The sequence below is a fragment of the Hypanus sabinus genome, chromosome X2 (genome assembly GCF_030144855.1).
Source record: "Hypanus sabinus isolate sHypSab1 chromosome X2, sHypSab1.hap1, whole genome shotgun sequence".
Lineage (NCBI taxonomy): Eukaryota > Metazoa > Chordata > Chondrichthyes > Myliobatiformes > Dasyatidae > Hypanus > Hypanus sabinus.
The window spans coordinates 39,029,847-39,049,373 of NC_082739.1; the positions used below are offsets into that span (position 1 = coordinate 39,029,847).

General features: G+C 42.7%; 1 protein-coding gene across 3 annotated transcripts in view; it reads left to right on the top strand.

Moving 5' to 3' along the window:
- LOC132385262 (endothelial cell-selective adhesion molecule-like) overlaps positions 1 to 19,527 on the top strand; it is a 121,963-nt gene that overhangs the window by 92,945 nt on the left and 9,491 nt on the right. For all 3 annotated transcript variants that reach the window (XM_059957280.1, XM_059957279.1, XM_059957281.1), the window contains exons 2-6: positions 3 to 151; positions 3,498 to 3,699; positions 6,583 to 6,738; positions 16,706 to 16,828; positions 17,427 to 17,568. In XM_059957280.1, coding sequence (XP_059813263.1) covers positions 3 to 151; positions 3,498 to 3,699; positions 6,583 to 6,738; positions 16,706 to 16,828; positions 17,427 to 17,568 — 772 coding nt within the window. The remainder of the gene's footprint in view (positions 1 to 2; positions 152 to 3,497; positions 3,700 to 6,582; positions 6,739 to 16,705; positions 16,829 to 17,426; positions 17,569 to 19,527) is intronic.

The following is a 19,527-nucleotide window of genomic DNA, read 5'->3' on the forward strand; positions in this document are numbered from 1 at the left end:
AGATGTGGTATCACAAGAATTTGAGTTAGAGATGCCGAGAATACAGCAGGTCTCTATTGGCAATACCGTTGTTTTGACCAGCCGGATCACCGCAGGCCCAGCATACCTTAATATCACCTCTGTGATTTGGACCAAAGAAACGTTAGGAGTGGTAAGTGATTTCATAGCAAATATTTAGTGTGTACACTGAGGCGACTTAGTCCCTTTTGAACCAGCTCCAGCTTAAAGTTATTCAGCAAGATGGTGCTCCATTTCCTAAGCCACATTTTTACACTGTAGCTTCCATTGCGATTTTACTAGAGGGTAAAACACTGAACTAAGAGGATGGATTCAACAGCAGTACAGACTTCAAGGATTCCAAAAGTCGATATGTTTGTGATTGGCTCCTAGAAATGTTTTGGTAAATCCAGAAACATTGAGGAAAATTCTTTTAAAAATCCAAATTGTTTTAGACTGTATTCATGATGGCACCAAAAAAAGACTACAATATGGTCAAAAAAAACATGCAGCCAATGGTGGGCACCACAGGAATGCAGCAACATTGTTGCAGTTGCACAGCTCTTGTGATCAAGGTTCGATTCTGACCTCCGTGCTGTCTGTGTGGAGTCTGCAACCACATAGGTCTCCCTAGGTTCCCTCCCACATCTCAAACAAATGATGTTTAGCCCTAATGTCAAATAGCCCTAAATGGGTGGCAGGAGAATAAGGTGCAGAATAGAATCACATTGGAGAGACAAAAAAGTTGGGGAGTGGGATGGTTCAGAGCCAGCAGAGACTGGATGGGCTTCCTAATTTGTGATTAGAGAATCTACATTTCCCTCAGGATGGAATCAGATGTGGGCGAAAGCTTTCTGGACCAGGATGAACTGAGGAACTGTATATTTTTTTCATATCTCGGCCATTTACATAAGCTTTGGTGTCTGCAGTGTTGGCCTTCATTCTGCCTGGCTTCCCATCAGAAAATAGGGCAGGATTTGCAAGTGGAGGTGTTGTCTGCCAGCCTGTGAGATTTCTATCTAGGTAAGGGATTAGGTGTTTTTGTTATGAAAGCTCTCTACCAGTTTCCTAGGGATTCCTTGCTGCACAGTGATTGGACTGTGCTGTGTGAGACTGACCTCATTCCCTCTCATGGATAGTGTGTTGCAAGCACTGTATAACCGTGCTGCATACCACCTGCAGCTAGCTTAATCCAAGTGCAAGACGAGGTACACGGGGATACAACAAAATGGATTTGGGTCTTTGCACCTTTAGATTAGGCACCCTTTGGAGAAAGGATCTGGGGACTAACTCCGTAAACTACTAGCCCAAGTACTTGCAAATTAGTAGAGTTCTGCATTAACACCAATTCAAAGATTCAAGGTACATCTATTATCAATGTATGTACTATATACAGATGTGGTTGCCAACCCGTCGATCGCGATTGACTGGTCAATCTTTGAGACTTTCCCAGTAGATCCCAAAAAAAAAGAAAAGAAAAAGAAATACACAAATACCGTTGAGAGATTGTTTCCGGGTTGTGGGGTTTTTGTTCCGTTCTTTCTGCCCAGTGTGCATGCGTGTAGCTCCCCCACACTGCACAGTGTAATTCAGTGGTCCCCAACCACTGGAAACAATACGAGTCAGCTGCACCTTTCCTCATTCCCTGTCACGCCCACTGTTGAACTTGAACGCATGCGAGGTCATCAGACGCCTAAACTCAGTGATACCCTTGCAGCAGGGATCACTGGTTGGCCTCGGGGGGTCGGCAGGAAGTGCCGTTGCTACTGACCCGGAGCGCGGACAGATGGGCGCCGCCTCTAAACCTGTTTACCACACCGAATGGTCGTGAGGAACCCAGTGCTAAAATATTCGTAGACGACCTAATTCAGGCTCAGCGTTTCGTAAGTTTCAGAGCAGCTACCGCGCTGTTCTACTGAAACAAACTTTTATCGGCCGATAGATCCTACAAGGGGGGCAGGCGCGTCCTGTCGCACTCCTTGCTCGGTTGGTCACTCTCTCCGGACTGAGACCGCCGCGGCCCCGGTACGGGGACCTCCGGCCCTGACCTTGTCCTCTTACCCAACCCACGACCAGCCACACCTGGCCAAGGCATCTGGCGGCGGGCGGGTAGGAGGCTGGAGTTCGGGCTGGGAGGCTGTCTAATGAGGCAATGAAGCCCTCAAAACTGCTTCGGTACCTTGAGTCCAAGCACCCCGCACTTAAAGACAAACACGTTGAGATTTTTCAGCGGAAAAAACGTGACCAAGTGGGATAGAAGCTAAGTGCCGAGAGCTGCGAAAACTAAATTGCGGAATAGACTGGATATAAGGAACCTGCTTCGAGTATCGGTGTATTCCGGTTCTGTTTAACACCCCCCGCCCCCCCAATGTCGACTGGTCCGTAAGAATATTGTCAATGTTAAACAGGTCCGCAGTGCAAAAAAGGGTGGGTACCCTTGGTGTTTATACATTATTTCTACTTCCGGGTTGCGGGGTTTTACTTCTGGTCTTTTCTGCCCCGGTGCGCATGCATGTAACTAATCAATTTGGGGTCGATCTCGCCTTTCATTAAGGCCGAGGTAGGGGACCTTGGGCTTAAAAAGGTTGGTGACGACTAGTATACAGAATACAACTCTGAGATTCATCGACCATGAAACAAATAAACACCACTGAACCTGTTCAAGAAAATATCAAATTCTCAAAGCACACAAAAAAAGAACAATCTGCGCAAACGGCAAAAAGCAAATGGGCAACACATAAAATATCAAACATCAAACCATTGGTATTCAGTTTAGTTCAGTTCAGCGCTGCGCCGCTAGCCAATGCAGGCCACAAGGCCATCCTTCGGCAAAGCGCCCCAGTCCGCGTCACCCACTTGAATCCAACTGCTCAAAAACAGAAAAAAAAAGAGTAACCAGACTTCAGAAGTACGTGCAACATGCACCTCAGAGTCCCCCAAGACAAGTCCGTGGCCTTGCCAATCAGTCCTGCAATGTGGATCCCAAGACTCCTGCACTTTCCTCCGACAGCAACTAGTGAGAGGGAGAGGAGGACCGGCCAAACACACAAAGACTGCGTCAAACACCCGCCCGTCCTCCGCGCTCGTCCTCATCGACTTCAACCTTGCTCGATGCCTCAGTCGGAGAGAAGCAACATGGAGTCGATCACTGGCTCGTGCCCTGTCTCCAGGCTACCAGGCGTCCAGGCCGCACACTCCGCTCCAAGCCTCATCGAATTCCCACGGAGACAGCAAGTGCCAGACTGCTCAATCAGCCCCAGAACATCAAAATGTAAATCACAGACTCCAACTGTACGCAGCTGAGTAATAGAATTATATTTGAAATAAACGAAAGTAGTTTTGTGAACTGTCTGCAGGACGCTTGATGTAAATTCATAATTAACATCAAATTCAATATAAATTCTATTAGTATGAAGGAATATAGTGATTTGGTTTGACTGACTTGTACAGCATGCTGTTAACATTCCTTTTCTAAAATGTACTTTGTTTCTTCTCTCCAGATCGTGATGTATTCCAGCAACCAAATTTCAGTAGAACCTCAATACCGAAAGCGTGTTAGTTTCCTGCATTCAAAGCCAACCAGGGATGTCTCCATATATATCAACAACACCAAGTTAGATGATTCAGGTCACTACACTTGCACTGTAGTCTCTGCAAATTCTGGGTTAATGAAAAACGGAATAACCAACTTGTCCGTGCTGAGTACGTATTACAATCTACTCCGCCTGCCTACTCTGTAGTTGAGTGACTTCATTTCCCAGAGTGTACTGCATGACTCCCCCAGCTTTTGAGCCAGTGGCAAATGAGAGCAGGAGTCCCAGGCTGAGGTCCACAGACCAGACCCCTTGGTTAATGGTAACATTAATGGTACTGATAGCATGAAAAAAGTTTAGGAACTCCTGTATTTAGAGGCTACAGTTGCAAACTGGGAGAGAGTATTTATCGGAGTTGGCTAATACAATTTGAAGGTGGTTATAATTTCATAGAAAAGATGGGAGAGTAAAAATAGAAAATTGTGGACAGTTAGCCTGACATTAGTAGTGGGGAAATGTTTGAATGTATTATTAAGAAATTGGTTGCAAGGCACTTAGAACATAATATTAAGATTAGGCAGGGCCAGCACTGACTAATGAAAGAGAAACAGTATTTGATAAATTTATTGCAATTTTTAACACTGTAACTAACACAGATAAGGGAGGACAAGTTGACATTTGGACTTCAAGAGGACCTTTGATGAAGTGTCACTGGAGAGATTATTGAACAAAATTAGAGCATTTTGCCCATTGAAAGATAAATGAATTATACCTTACCTTCTGTGTGAACACATTGCAGCCTGCTTGACTCAGTAATGAATTCCCAAACTTTAAATTACTTGCCCTTTTTGTTTATATGAGAATTGGCTATTTATTTTTGTTTTTTTTTGTGTGGTCTGGCATATTGAGACTGTCAGATGGTGTACTCTGTTACTAAGGATAATAAATGTAGTGTGTATCATTTTACACTCTACTGTCATCATTCACATTGTCCTTTCAGAAGTTTGAATTTCAGAGTGACATAACAGGACAGATTGCATTACACACTGTTGGAATATCCACCACTAAGACAGGAATATTTAAGGAAAGAAGAGGGACATATTCATAGGAGAATTGAGCTTTCTTAGTGCATTGGAATTCTAGCTTTTAATTCTCATTATGTGCATTAAACTTCTTCAGTTACCATTGCAAGATTTGACCTGCATCCCTAAGACAATGGTCTATGATACTAATCAAGTAGCTTAGCCATTATGCTATTATACCAGTTATATGAAATTAATTATTAATGGTTAATACAAATTTTTGAAAATTAATGGTAAATCCAAATACGATCAGAAAGTAAATAAGCCTGGTGCAATCACAAGCACTTGGAGCTGAATGTCTTCAGAACTGTGGAGATGCATATCGACTTCAGGAGAAATGAGTGTCCTCTCCACCCACTCATAATAACAGCTCTACAGTTAGCACCTTTCAACGTACAGGTTCCTGGGCTTCATTGGTTCACAGGACCTCATGTGGGAGAACCACATTTCCTTCATTAACTAAAAAGTCTTTCAGCAGTTGGTAAAATTCCATCTTCCCCAAAACATACTGGTGCAATTCTACCATTAGGGAGAGCATCCTCACATCAACCACTACTGTCTGGTTTGGCACAACATCCTCTCACAATATGCAAAAGCAGCAGGTCACCAGAAAAGGTATTTGCGTGCAGTCTACCATCACTGCAGGACTTGCATGTGCCCAGGGTAAATAAATGACCAGGAAAAAATCATTGTAGACTCTACCCACCGAGCAAACTTCCTTTTACAAAACACAAACAAGAGAAAATCTGCAGATGCTGGAAATCCAAGTGACACACACAAAATGCTGGAGGAACTCAGCAGGCCGGGGCTGAAATGTCGATACTACTCCTTGCCATAGATCCTGCCTGGCCTGCTGAGTTCCTCCAGAATTCTCTGTGTGTTGCCTTTTACAAAAGTTCCCTTTTGGAAAGTGCTACGGGGCTATTAATACTAAAACTTCATGCTACCATCTTAAAAGTATCTTCCCACAGGTAGTTAATTGATCAACCATTCTAATTAGCCCCCCGACACTCCTCTATCTATCTTAGTCACTGCAGTGTACTTTAAGATTCATAAAATTTTGATTTGGAAGTTCATCATCAATGTCTAAATCCTCAAACTCTCTACACAAGAGCACTGTGGGAATACCTCATTCAGATGGTATGCAGTATGCAGGCTCAAATAGATTTGGGGAATAACTTCTCACCTTGCTTACAACACCCACAACTTGTATATTGATTAACAAATCTTTTGGCCAGATATTCTTATGTTTCAATGAAAGATCATTCAAAGATTCAAAAATTCAAAGTACATTTATGATCAAAGTATGTATACAGAATACAGCTCTGAGATTTGTCCTCCCACAGGCAGTCATGAAAGAAAGAAGCACCATGGAACTCGTTCAAGAAAACATCAAACACCCAACGTGCGAAAAAAGAACAAACTGCGCAAATGGCAAAAAGCAAGCGGTCAGGCATAGAATATCAAACCAGGAGTCCAGTAGTATTCAGTTTAGTTCAGTTTAGTAGCGCTGCTAGCCCACTGCAGGCCGCAGAGCCATTCTTCGCCAAAGCATCCCAGTCCGCATTGATCGCCCAATCAAAAAGCCTAAAAACAGCAAAAAAAGAGTAATCAGAATCCAGGAAAATGTGAAACATGAACTTCAAAGTTCCCAAAATGAGTCCACAGCTTCACCGATCAATCCTTACAACGTGGATCCCAAGACTCCTGCACTTTCCTCCGACAGCAGCTAGTGCGCGAGAGAGGAAGGCTGGTCAAACGCAGGTGGACGGCGCCAAACACTCGCACGTCTTCTGCCTTCCTCCTCATCGCCTTCAATTTTGCTCAATGCCTCAATCGGAGAGAAGCAGTGGAGTCGATCTTGGGCTCGCGCCATGGAATTCATTCTGAGTATTGTAGCAAATGCAATGTGCTCCACGTATTTTAAGCATCTATCTCATTGATTTGTTTCTCTCTTCTCTCCAAATTAGTACCACCCTCCACTCCAAAATGCAGTATCAATGGAAGCAAATTTGTTGGTCATAATGTGACCCTGACCTGTCATTCATCAAATGGCAAACCGGCCCCTACCTACACTTGGCAACGGACCAGTCCCAAGCCGCAGTCTTTTAATCACCCCATCCACAGTGAGTACACAAACCAGTTTCTTCATTCAGTGTGTAACTTTTGTTATCTTTAGCTGAATTCTCATGGACAAACAAAAAAGATCCTCATACCATGTGCCAGAGAACACATTTCAAATATACTTATTTTCAATGGATTGTTTTAAGATGTCCTGATGTTATGAAAGGCATTATCTGCCATATCTAAGGAAATCTGTGCTGGTCCTGGAGAGGGTCCAGAGGAGGTGCTCAAGAATGATCCCAAGAATGAAAAGTTTAATATATGAAGAGTGATTGATGGTTGATGCCTGTACTTGATGGAGTTCACACAAGGCCGTAGAGGCTAAGTGTTTAGATCTACTTAAGACTGAAGTTGACAGGTTCCTGATTGGTAAGGGAGTTAGGATTATTGTGAGAAGGTGGAAGAATGGAGTTGAGAAAAGAAAACAAAATCAGCCATAAATGAATGGCAGAGCAGACTCAATGGGCTGAATGGCCTAATTCTGCTCCAACGTCTCATGGTCTTATGTTTGTATGTGTAATAATTTCAGAAGATTTGGATGTATCTGTGATGGTGGAACAGGAGCTAGTGTCTCCTGGATTCCTTCATCTCTCAAGTTATCCTCTCACTCCTTTTCTCCTCTGCTCTCATGGCTCTCTTTCTCTCTCCCTCCTTCCCTTTATTCCATGGTCAACTATCTTCTCTATTATGTATGTGCGTGGCAAGAACGACAACGGAATAGTCTGATAAAGTGTTTTTACTGAGTCATGTTTGTAACTGTACACACTGGGTAACTTACAGTGCAGGAGCTATAAACTGAGCTACAAACAAGATGAAAACATAGCACTTATGCCTGTGCTCAAAAGAGAGTCCCTCCTGCATATAGGATGCCCAGTCAATTCACTGAGCAATCAATTGGCCCCAATCATTGCAATCAATTCTATAAGATTCACTCTCCCAACACGTTATTTCTTCTTCAGCCCTTTACTTCTTCCACCTATCACCTCTCACCTTCATCCTTCTTCCCCCTCACCTATCCTCTGCCAGTTTGCACATTTCCCCTTCTCCCACTCCCCATCCACCTTCTGACTCTGGCTTCTGCCCCTTCCTTTCCAGTCTTGATGCACGGTCTTGGCCCAAGACAACGACTGCTCATTCTGCTCCATAGATGCTGCCTGACTTCCCGAGATCCTCCCGCCTTTTCTGTGTTTCTGGCATCTCCAGAATTTCTTGCGTCTCGAGCACCTGTTCCTACTCTTGCCACTTTCATTTGAGAAGGATAGACTTTTAAGTTACCCCAATGCCTTGCAAAAAAAAGCAGAAGGTGGCTGCAGCTAAAGTACCCGAATAATGATGCGGTAACAACAACTTGATAGAAGCATTCCGCATAATAAAGAAATTAGACCAAAGAAACAGAGAGAAATATTTCCCTCTGCTGGAAGGATTGAGAGTTCACACATTGAAGAAGAATGACAAAAGTAGCAAGGGAGCTGGAAAATTTGCTTTTTCAAGAAAGTAGATATCTTTGATCTGAAATTCATTGCTTGAAAATGTGGGGAGAGATTTAATCCTAGAATTGAGAAACAGAAATTGGCAAGTCCTTGAAAAAATATATATTTGCAGGGTTACAGGGGAAAAAACTAGAAATTGCAGCAAGCAGCTTAAAAGCTAGCTGCATGGGCCCAGTGGGTGAATTGATCTTCAATGATGTATTGCTTCAACTCTCTTGGAGTTGCATGTTTCAATACCATTCAACCACAAATATAAATCTACTCTGTATTCCATTTGGTGCTGTTGGCTGAGTCTGGACGTCTAAATGTAAAGTTGACCCCAGCAAATGAAATACTCCGCTTCTGTCAGCAATGAGGCATTTTTTTCATCAGTTGGTACTGCCAGGAAAAATGTGTCACTAAAGCTGGCTGGTGAAAGGAAGTGCATCAATGTGTAGTGGAATGATACACTCCAAGGTCAGCATTGTCACAGGTCGGATACAAGGCTTCTCACCTCGGCCTGGTACATGTTCCAACTGCAACCTCGAAGCAAGGTTCAGAATCAGAGTCAGGTTTAATATCACCGGCATATATCGTAAAGTTTGTTTACTCAGTGTCAGCAGTACAATGCAATACATAATGTAGAAGAAAAATCGAAAAGTAAATCAATTACTGTAAGTATATATATGTATATTTAACAGTTAAATAATGTTAAAGCAGAAATAATTTTAAAAAGTGAGGTAGTGTTCATGGGTTCAGTGTCCATTTATGAAATGGATGGCAGAAGGGAAAAAGCTGCTCCTGAATCACTGAGTGTGTGCCTTCAGGCTTCTGCATCTCCTACCTGATGGTAACAGTGAGAAAAGGGCATGCCCTGGGCACTGGGGGTCCTTAATAATAGACGACGCCTTTCTGAGGCATCACTCCTTGAAGATATCTTGGATACTACAGAAACTAGTGCCCAAGATGGAGCTGACTGATTTTACAACTTCCTGTAGCTTCTTTCAATCCTGTGCAGTAGCACCTGCCCTCATACCAGACAGTGATGCAGCCTGTCAGAATGCTCTCCACGTACATCTGCAGAAGTTTTTGAGTGTTTTAGGTCACATACCAAATCTCTTCAAACTCCTAATAAAATATAGCTGCTGTCTTGCTTTCTTTATAACTTCATGGATATGTTGGGTGGGACCAGCTTAGATCCTCAGAGATCTTGACACCCAGGAACCTGAAACCGCTCACTCTCTCCACTTCTGATCCCTCTATGAAGATTGGTTTGTTTTTCCCTTGTCCTACCCTTTGTGAAGTCCACAATCAGCTCTTTCATCTCAAGTGCAAGGTTGTTGCTGCGACACCACTTAACTAGCTGGTATATCTTGCTCCTGTATGTCCTCTTGTCTCCATCTGAGATTCTACCAATAGTGGCTGTATTGTCAGCAAATTGACAAGTGGCATTTGAGCTATGCCTAGTCACACAGTGATGGGTATATAGATAAGCAATGGGCTAAGCACACATCCCTGAGGTGCGCCAGTGTTGATCGTCAGTGAGGAGGAGATGTTCTTACCAATCTGCACAGATTGGTATTTTCCAGTTAGGAAGTCGAGGATCCATTTGCAGAGGGAGGTACAGAGGCCCCAGATTCATTGTGGGCATACTCAATAAATCCATAGAATAATAACCATAGCAGAATTAATGAAAGACAGCAGTAACTTGGGCATTCAATCAGTGTACAAAAGACAACATACTGTGCAAATACAAAAAGAAATAAATAATAATAATAAATAGATAAGCAATAAATATTGAGAACATGAGATGAAGAGTCCTCGAAAGTGAGTCCATAGGTTGTGGGAACATTGCAATGATGGGGTGAGTGAAATTATCCCCTTTAGTTCATGAGCCTGATGGTTGAGTGGTACTAACTAGTCCTGAACCTGGTGGAGTGAGTCCTGAGGCTCCTATACCTTCCTGATGGCAGCAGTGAGAAGACAGTATGTCCTGGGTGGTGGGGGTGCTGCTTTCCTGCGACAGCATTTCGTGTAGGTGTGCTCAATGACGGAGAGGATGCAGAATTCATTCTAACCCCAGTCAAACATTTTGTAACAAGACTGAAGTTAGAGATTTTTTTTCCTACATACTCCAGAATAATGCTCATTTAAATCAGTGATTTTCAAAGTTCAGTCAAATGGTTCACCCACACAACCCATTTATAATAACTAGATAATTACTATGTAAAACTCATTGTAGCTGTAATTAAACGATTTAGGTTGATATCTAACAGAGTGCCATGAGAACATAAAGTTTCACGTGTATTTCATTCCTTCATGCTGCCAGTGTGGGTGAGGAAAGAGGTATAGTTCTCCATTCTACAGATGTGTGCTCCCTGGGCCTCTCTTTCTTGCAGTCCCTCCAAGCCCCTGGGCAACTCACAGACTAATGCAGCATGTGATGAGCACCTCAAACGCTGTTGAATTGTCAGGTTGGCATGCTGGGCAGTGACTGCCTAATGCCCTTCTGTTAAGCTAACTTAAACCAGGTGAAAAGGATTAAAATGGTATGCAGGGGCAGAGATTCAGATTAATTTATTTATCGCATCTGCATCGAAGCATACAGTGAAATTCATTGTTTGCATTAACAGCCAGCACAATTGAAGAATGTGTTGGACAGCCTTTAATGGTTGCTACCAATTCCAGTGCCAACATAGCCCATCATGCTGGCAGAACAATACAGGCAACGACAACAAAACAGCAGCAGCAAAACAAGCCCCATTCCCACTACACCCACTCAGTCACGCACACATACAGACAGTCCTTCAATCCTAGGACACTCTGTCTTTGGGCCTTCGGCTTCCCATGGACTTGTGGACGAGCACAGGCATTAAGCCTTTGACTTCCCAGTAAACTTGGAGTCTCACAGATCCAGGGCTTTGACCATCAGACCTCGACTTCCAAACTTCCAATCAACCAATGGCTTTGGTCTTTGCTATCGACCCCAGGACTTGCCGTGGACAACGAATGAGGAACCCAAATGCCAGGCCGTGAACTCTGGCTCTCTGATGACTGGAACCTTAAATGCTAGGCTTTGAACTCTAGTCTCACTGACCAGCCCTCATGTCACCTTCCCACACAGAAATCTGATCCCAAAATCTGCCAGTGTCCCATTCACCTGGGTGTCCATCAGCCTTCATCCTTGCTGGTCTGCCAGCCTGACATCTGACCATAGATGTCCTTCGTCCCACATCAATGTCGCTGGCCTTTGAGCAAGAATTGGAGGCATAGTCTCCAGCCTGACCTCTAACTCCTCCACAACCATGCCCCTAAACTCTAATAGGACCACTAATTTCCCTCTCTGTACCAAAAACCATTCCTACAAACCTAAAAAAATCAAGTCTGTACCACAACTTTGATGGAGACCACAGCTCAGTGCCATCTTGACTGGCACAAGGGATGGTCATTCTTGTGCATTGATCCACAAATAATTTTCAATCTTGTTCATGTTGTCCTTTATCATATTTTGAGGTTTAACAGAAACAAAACATCCTTCCAGAATTTGCATGAGTCTGTACCTTCCAACAGTATTTGAGTCGATTAAAACCCATATAATATAAAAATTTACCTGGCACAAGTGAATGTCCCCTAATGTTATGGTTCTTCTATAACTACTAAAATGGGGATGGTAAATAGCATTTAGTTTGAAACTGATTATTCTGATGAGTTTCTATTTCAGGGGAGATTGGACAACCAGTCCCTCATTACTGCAAATGTTGTCACTGAATATCTGCATGCGGAGACTTTGCAAGAGACAGGTGAAGTCCACTGGGTGGGCTGATCCTGGGAGAACTGCAGATTTGATCATTATTTCTTTCCTGTCCTTTGCAATTCAGGCATGTGAATGTAAAATAGCAGTGGTTGGGAGAAGACATAGCGATCCATCAAATCTGCCTGATATATCTATTTGTCCATAACTCCAGAATACGCCCTAACAGTCTCATATCTGCCAGATTAGATATCCAACATGTGGATTCATCAAACATGTTAATGGAGAAAATTACAAATCCAATCAAGGAGGAGGGGAAACCAAAACCTAGGGAATCTGTTGGAAGCATTCATTCAGCTTTCTTTAAATTGCTCAGTTCAATCACTTTGGATCATAAAGAGAGCCTAGATAGGCTGGAACATAGGAGGATAAGGGGTGATTTTACAGAGTTATATAAAATCTGAGTGGTGTAGATGAGACAGATGGTCATAGTTTTTTCCCAGGGTAGGAAATCTAAGGCTAGTGGATGTATTTCAGGTGAGAAGGGAAAGATTTGAAAGGTATCTGAAGGGCAACTTTCTCACAGAGAATGATGAGTACATGGGAAGATCTGCCAGAGGAAGTGGTACAGGCAAGTACAATTATGTTGTGTAAGTAACATTTGGGTCCATGGATAGGAATGGTTTGGACGATATGGGCCAATTGAAGGCAAATGGGATTTGCTCAGGTAGGCACCTTGGTCAGCATGGATGATTTGGACCAAAGCTCTTGCTTCCATGCTGTATAACTCTTGGACTTCATGACACCTTGGTTTTTGTCACCACAACTGGACCTGAGAAAGGGATTTTTCCTTTAATTCAAAGAGAATAATGTTAAGAAATGTGAATTTGAAGCATGGAACTGATTGGTAGGTAGATAACAGAAAACTGGGAGATAATTGAGTCGTCTTAGATTGTTAAACCATACCGTGACCAATGCACCAGGCACAAGATTGAAGACAAATCCAATACAAATGATCTGAACAAATATTATCAGTTGTGGATTGTGATGTTAGTTTACACAACATGAGAAGATACTGCCTGCTGTTTGTGACACGCAAATGAGTGTCAACTGTTGCAACACAACTCGTTGTAATAATGTCACCCGCCTACTGTACAGTTCAATCTCCTGTGGGCAGACAAATAAAAGTGCATTTACAGTATTGTAAGGCTAAAAAAATTGCATTAGTACTGTGCCTTATTGCATTTCTTATTGCAACTGAGCACATCACATGCAATGAATAACTTTGGATGCAGTGACTTCATAGATAAGCAGAAATATACACAGTGTGAGATTAAGCAGCTTAATTTGCTTCTGAAACATGCACAGATGGTCCTCCAGTTTACAATCCAATAACTGATGTATTTCAGAAGATTCTTTAATTTATACCGGCTAGTGCTGATATATTGTACTTCAGCATGATGCTTCTGATGTAGTGACTGAAGACTCTCCTCGTCATTATCCACTTCTACTAATAAAAGCAAGCCTAGAGACGAACATATACTTCTCTCTATTTCTGTAATTTTTAGAATTGTTTATAAATGTATGTGATGTTGATACTGACTCAGAACCTGATGGGGTGAAAGCTGCATCAGGTTACCCAATTGATCCTGATGTATTCATATTTAATGATCCTTCTGTTGGTCCAGATCTCTCACAGCTTGGCACTCAGTGTCTTCTCTTGAGACTCTTCTAATGAGCTCTTAAGCTGTTCTTCAGGTGTACCTTAAAAAATATCGACAGAAAAATCCCCAAAGGTGTTCTTCATGTTAATTATTACAATTTTCATGAACTGTTGAAACAGAGATCTCTCCTGATTCTGTAATGTGGACCTGATTATTAATAATGCAGAGAACAAGACTTGTTTCTCGGACCTCGGAGTGTCTCCGTGTCATGGAGCGAGCTGGAGATGGCCCCTATGGCTTGCTGAATCCGCACAGAATCTGTAGCTCAGTGGCACGGCTGTTAGAGTCGCTGCTTCACTGTGCTAGAGAACAAGGTTCACTTCTGATCTCTAAAGTGGTTTATATGGAGTTTGAATGTTCTGCCTGTGACAGTGTGGGTTGCCTCAGGCAACACAGGATTCCTTAAAGATGCATAGGTTAATTGGCTGCAGTAAGTAGACAGCCAGTGCAGGGTACCCCAATGGCCCTTCCCCTCTATACTGTCAGGGAGGACTACCTAATAGAAAAATACTGCAGAAGTCCAGTCTCTGGCACTCTATGGCTCAGAGAGGCAGGGGGGAAAGGATGCTGCCAGGGTCAAGGACATCACAAATCAACTCCATAGCATTCTTGAAGGGGAGTGTGAGTTCCCAGAGGTCATGGTCCATGTCAGTAACAATGACATAGGTAGAAGGGGTGACAGAGCCCTACAAAGTGAGTTCAGTGCTAAGTTAAAGGACAGGACCTTTAGGGTGGTGATCTCAGGATTGCTACCCGTGCTACATATTACCGACATTAGAAATAGGAAGAAGGTACAGCTTAACATGCGGCCAAGGAGATCATACAGGAGGGAAGGTTTCAGATTTTTGGAACATTGGGCTCCTTTTCAGGGAAGATGTGACCTGTACAGAAGGGATGGTTTGCAGCTGAAATGGAGGGGTACCAATATTCTTGTGGAAAGGTTTGCTGTTTCCAACTAGATGCTCCTCTTGTCTGTACCTACCACTCTATGAGCCTCCACATCCAACCCATCACTCTCCACAGCTTCTGCCATGTCCATAAGGATTCTACCACCAAATGCATCTTTGTGTCCTCCTGCTCTCCACTTTCTGCAGGGATCACTCCCTTGGTGATTCCCTTGTCCATTCATCTCTCCTCATTAGTCTCCCTCCTGGCACTTATCCCAGCAAGCTGCCAAAGTGCTACATCTGTCCATTATCCTCCTCCTTCACCTCCATTCAGGGCCCCAAACAGTCTTTCCAGGTGAGACAGCATTTCACCTGTGAATATACTGGGGTTGTCTATTATATTCAGTGCTCCCGATGTCGCCTGCTCTATATTGGTGAGACCTGTTAGATTTTAATTCTGATTCCTATTCCCTTTCCGATATGTTCATCCATGGCCTCCCCTTGTGCCACAATGAGGCCACCCTCAGGGTGTAGGAACAACACCTTATATTTCCTCTGGGTTCCCTCCAATCTGATGGCATGAACATTGATTTTCCCTTCTGGTAAAAAAAATTTTCTCCCCCTCCCCTCTTCTTATATTCCCTACTCTCGCCTCTTATATGTTCTCACCTGCCTATCACCTCCCCCTGGTGCCCATCCTCGTTCCTTTTCTTCTATGGTCCACTCTCCTCTCCTATTGGATTCCTTCTTCTCCAGCCCTTTATCCTTCCACACACTTGGCTTCACCTATCTTCTTCTAGCTATCGTTCTTCCCCTCCCTCCATGTTTTTAATTCAGTGTCTTCTCCCTTCCTTTCCAGTCCTGAAGGGGCTGTTGGCCCAAAACATCGACTGTTTGTTCACGTTCATGGATGCTGCCTGACCTGCTGAGTTCCTCTGGCATCTTGTGTGTGTTGCTTTGGATTTCCAGCATTTGCAGAATTTCAGGTGTTTAAGGGTTGCTAGTGTCCATAGGTTGTGAGAACAGTTCAGTGGTGGGGCAGGTGAATCTATTCCCTCTTATTCAAGAGCCTGGTGTAATGGCTGTTCCTGAACCTGGTGGTGCAGGTCTTGAGGCTCTTGTACCTTCTTCCTGATGGCAGTAGCATGTAGAGGACATGACATGGATGGTGCAGGTTCCTGATGATGGATGCTGCTTTCCTGCACAATGCTTTGTGTAGATGTGGCCAATGGTGGGGCAGGCATTACCCATGATGGACTGAGCTGTATCCACTACTTTTTGCAGGGAAACCTGAGGGACATCTTGCTCACTCAGGGGGTAGGGTGCGTGTGTGGAACGAGCTGCCAGTGGAAGTGGTGGATGACTCAGAATCAGAATGCATGTTTGGTTACAACATTTAACAGAAGTTTAGTCAAGTACATGGATGGAAAGGGTATGGAAGGCTATGGTCCAGGTATGGAAAGCATCTGGCCAGAAAGGGTTACCAGGCCAAGAATCTGGAACAGTTGATGGGATTGCAGGGAGAATGCATTATGGGGTGAAACTGTGATGGAATGGAATTGCTCTGTGAGTTGTCATAGGCTCAATGGGCTGAATGGCCTCCCATGTAATGAAGATGTTTGGAAATAATCTGGGGAAAGTCTCAGGTAAATGGATGGATTTCTACACCATTATGTTATGGAACAGGTTTGGATCCATAAAAATAATTGTAGGCTCACTGCAGCTTTACATAGCGAGGGAAGGAGTATTGTTTTAGCTCTGCTTGTTGGCCCCATCAAGTTTTATATAGACCATCATTAGCTATTATAAGGTCATCTCTTCAAGATATGTTGCCCCTTTAAATTGGCCCATATCCTACCAGAATGATTTGGCAAGGAGATGGTGATTAACCAGATTATGGCCAAGAAAGGTAATTTCCATGGACCTGAATAGAAGCACTTCACTTCAAGGCAGAATTTCATATTGTAGACTTCAGACTGAAATGACTAAATTGCAACAAAGTTTTTTTTTCTCTGATCTAATTATAGTGAACATGAAGGAAATGGCAATTGAGATGCATTTATGACTTAATACAGTGGATTGAAGACTTGGAATTTCAATTCTGTTTTGAATTTCTTAATGAAATATTTATTTTCTAGATTCCCAAATGGGAACTCTAATATTGAGGAACATCACCAAGGAGATGTCTGGATTGTACACTTGCTCATCCATAAATTTAGCGGGGAATGCATCATGCTCTATACAGATGGAGGTGATAACTTGTAAGTACAGAATTTAGTGGTCTCTATGTTGAATCTCAGAGAAATTATTGTTTAATTGATCCTTATCCATGAGCGTTGGTGCTCAATTCTGCAGACATAGCAGTTTCCCCCTTTTGGTCATGTAACCTATCCATTCATATACACAGTATTTTTTCTTTAAACACACTCTTACATGTTTTGGCCTGATCCTTCAATCCCCGTCCTTGACTCTCCCCAAAAATCCAGACATTTAATGACATACTAGTTAGTACACTGTGAAGGGATCTGGAGGGTTTAGGATAGAATCTTACCCATCACGTTGCAATGATTAAGAATATCTTTCCACCCAACCCCACTCCTTCTCAGCTCCCACTACTCCCCCAGGCTGGGTAACTGTAGTGTTGGGGTAAGAAACACTGGGTAGCAAGCATAATTGGAAAAGTCACGATTCACAGAATAACATTGCAGACAGTCATTTGCATGCTTCTTGTATTCACAGAATTCCCAGGTACAAATCCAATTTTCAGCATGTTAAAACTGGTTCCTCTTGTTCTCTTTTGAAATGTGAATGTTTTCAGTCAGAAATGATTCATCTTCATTTTGCTTCTCCTTTCCATAGCCAATAATGCATGGGTCATCGCTGGGGCTGTGATTGGGGCACTCCTCGGAACATGTTTGCTGGTCGCTATCATTGTTTTCTACTGCACGTATCAAAGCAAGAGGGCACCAGAAAAGGAGGAAAACCTAGCCAATGAGATAAGGTAAGAAGCTGATTCTCCACAAAGTTTACGGGTGCCTAGGATTTAAAAAAAACCGAAGCAGCATTTTCTACTAATTGGGAAACTTACAAAGGGCTCATGAGAAAAAAAAATTGATACAGAGTTTAAAAAAACAGATGGTAAATATGTGCAGCTATTTAACTATTCTAATTTCAATTATTAAAGATTGCAGATCTCTACACACATTACAGTGTTTAAAAAATTTGTTGATCCTTTCATACACATCAGGGTATTTTGCAGTAAGCTTGCCATCTGTTTTAACCTCGTTGATGTATTAATAATAACACTATGGTTACAAATAAAACATTCACACAACATTTGTTCTACGTTCTGCAAAGAAAAAATTGGGACTTTAATTCTGGTACAGTGGCTGTGTCACAGTTGCTAACGTCTATCCAATGTGGACAAAAAATGCATTATTCACATCTGAATGAGATTCTGAGGCAATTCAACTGAACTGAGTTATGAGTCACATGAACTGAACCTGTTTGCTGAGACTGTCTGCTTTATTGGTTATGTTTGATTTTGATATTAACCATATAACAATCACAGCACGGAAACAGGCCATCTCGGCCCTCCTAGTCCATGCCGAACTCTTAATCTCACCTAGTCCCACCTACCCGCACTCAGCCCATAACCCTCCACTCCTTTCCTGTCCATATACCTATCCAATTTTACCTTAAATGACACAACTGAACTGGCCTCTACTACTTCTACAGGAAGCTCATTCCACACAGCTATCACTCTCTCTGTTGTGTGAATGTTTTATTTGTAACCATAGATACCCCCTCATGTTTCCCTTAAACTTCTGCCCCCTAACTCTCAAATCATGTCCTCTCGTTTGAATCTCAATGGAAACAGCCTATTCACGTCAACTCTATCTATCCCTCTCAAAATTTTAAATACCTCGATCAAATCCCCCCTCAACCTTCTACGCTCCAATGAATAGAGACCTAACTTGTTCAACCTTTCTCTGTAACTTAAGTGCTGAAACCCAGGTAACATCCTAGTAAATCGTCTCTGCACTCTCTCTAATTTATTGATATCTTTCCTATAATTCGGTGACCAGAACTGCACACAATATTCCAAATTTGGCCTTACCAATGCCTTGTACAATTTTAACATTACATCCCAACTTCTGTACTCAATGCTTTGATTTATAAAGGCCAGCATTCCAAAAGCCTTCTTCACCACCCTATCTACATGAGACCACCTTCAGGGTACTACGCACTATTATTCCTAGATCTCTCTGTTCCTCTGCATTCCTCAATGCCTTACCATTTACCCTGTATGTTCTATTTGGATTATTCCTGCCAAAATGTAGAACCTCACACTTCTCAGCATTAAACTCCATCTGCCAACGTTCAGCCCATTCTTCTAACCGGCATAAATCTCCCTGCAAGCTTTGAAAACCCACCTCATTATCCACAACACCTCCTACCTTAGTATCATCGGCATACTTACTAATCCAATTTACCACCCTATCATCCAGATCATTTATGTATATTACAAACAACATTGGGCCCAAAACAGATCCCTGAGGCACCCCGCTAGTCACCGGCCTCCATCCCGTTAAACAATTATCCACCACTACTCTCTGGCATCTCCCATCTAGCCACTGTTGAATCCATTTTATTACTCCAGCATTAATACCTAACGACTGAACCTTCTTAACTAACCTTCCATGTGGAACTTTGTCAAAGGCTTTGCTGAAATCCATATAGACTACATCCACTGCATCCTGATATTACTATTGTTTGTTTTTTTTTTAAAGGGATTTCTTTGTGGGTTGAGAGTGAGGCAAGAAGTTAGGAAGGTTGCAAATTCCTTTTTATTCTTCTTGAATGGATCATAAGATCAATGCCTGAAAATCAATGTTGGTGTCAAAAAACTGAGAATGCAGCTAATTCTGCCATTTAGCCAAACGTATAAAATATAGCC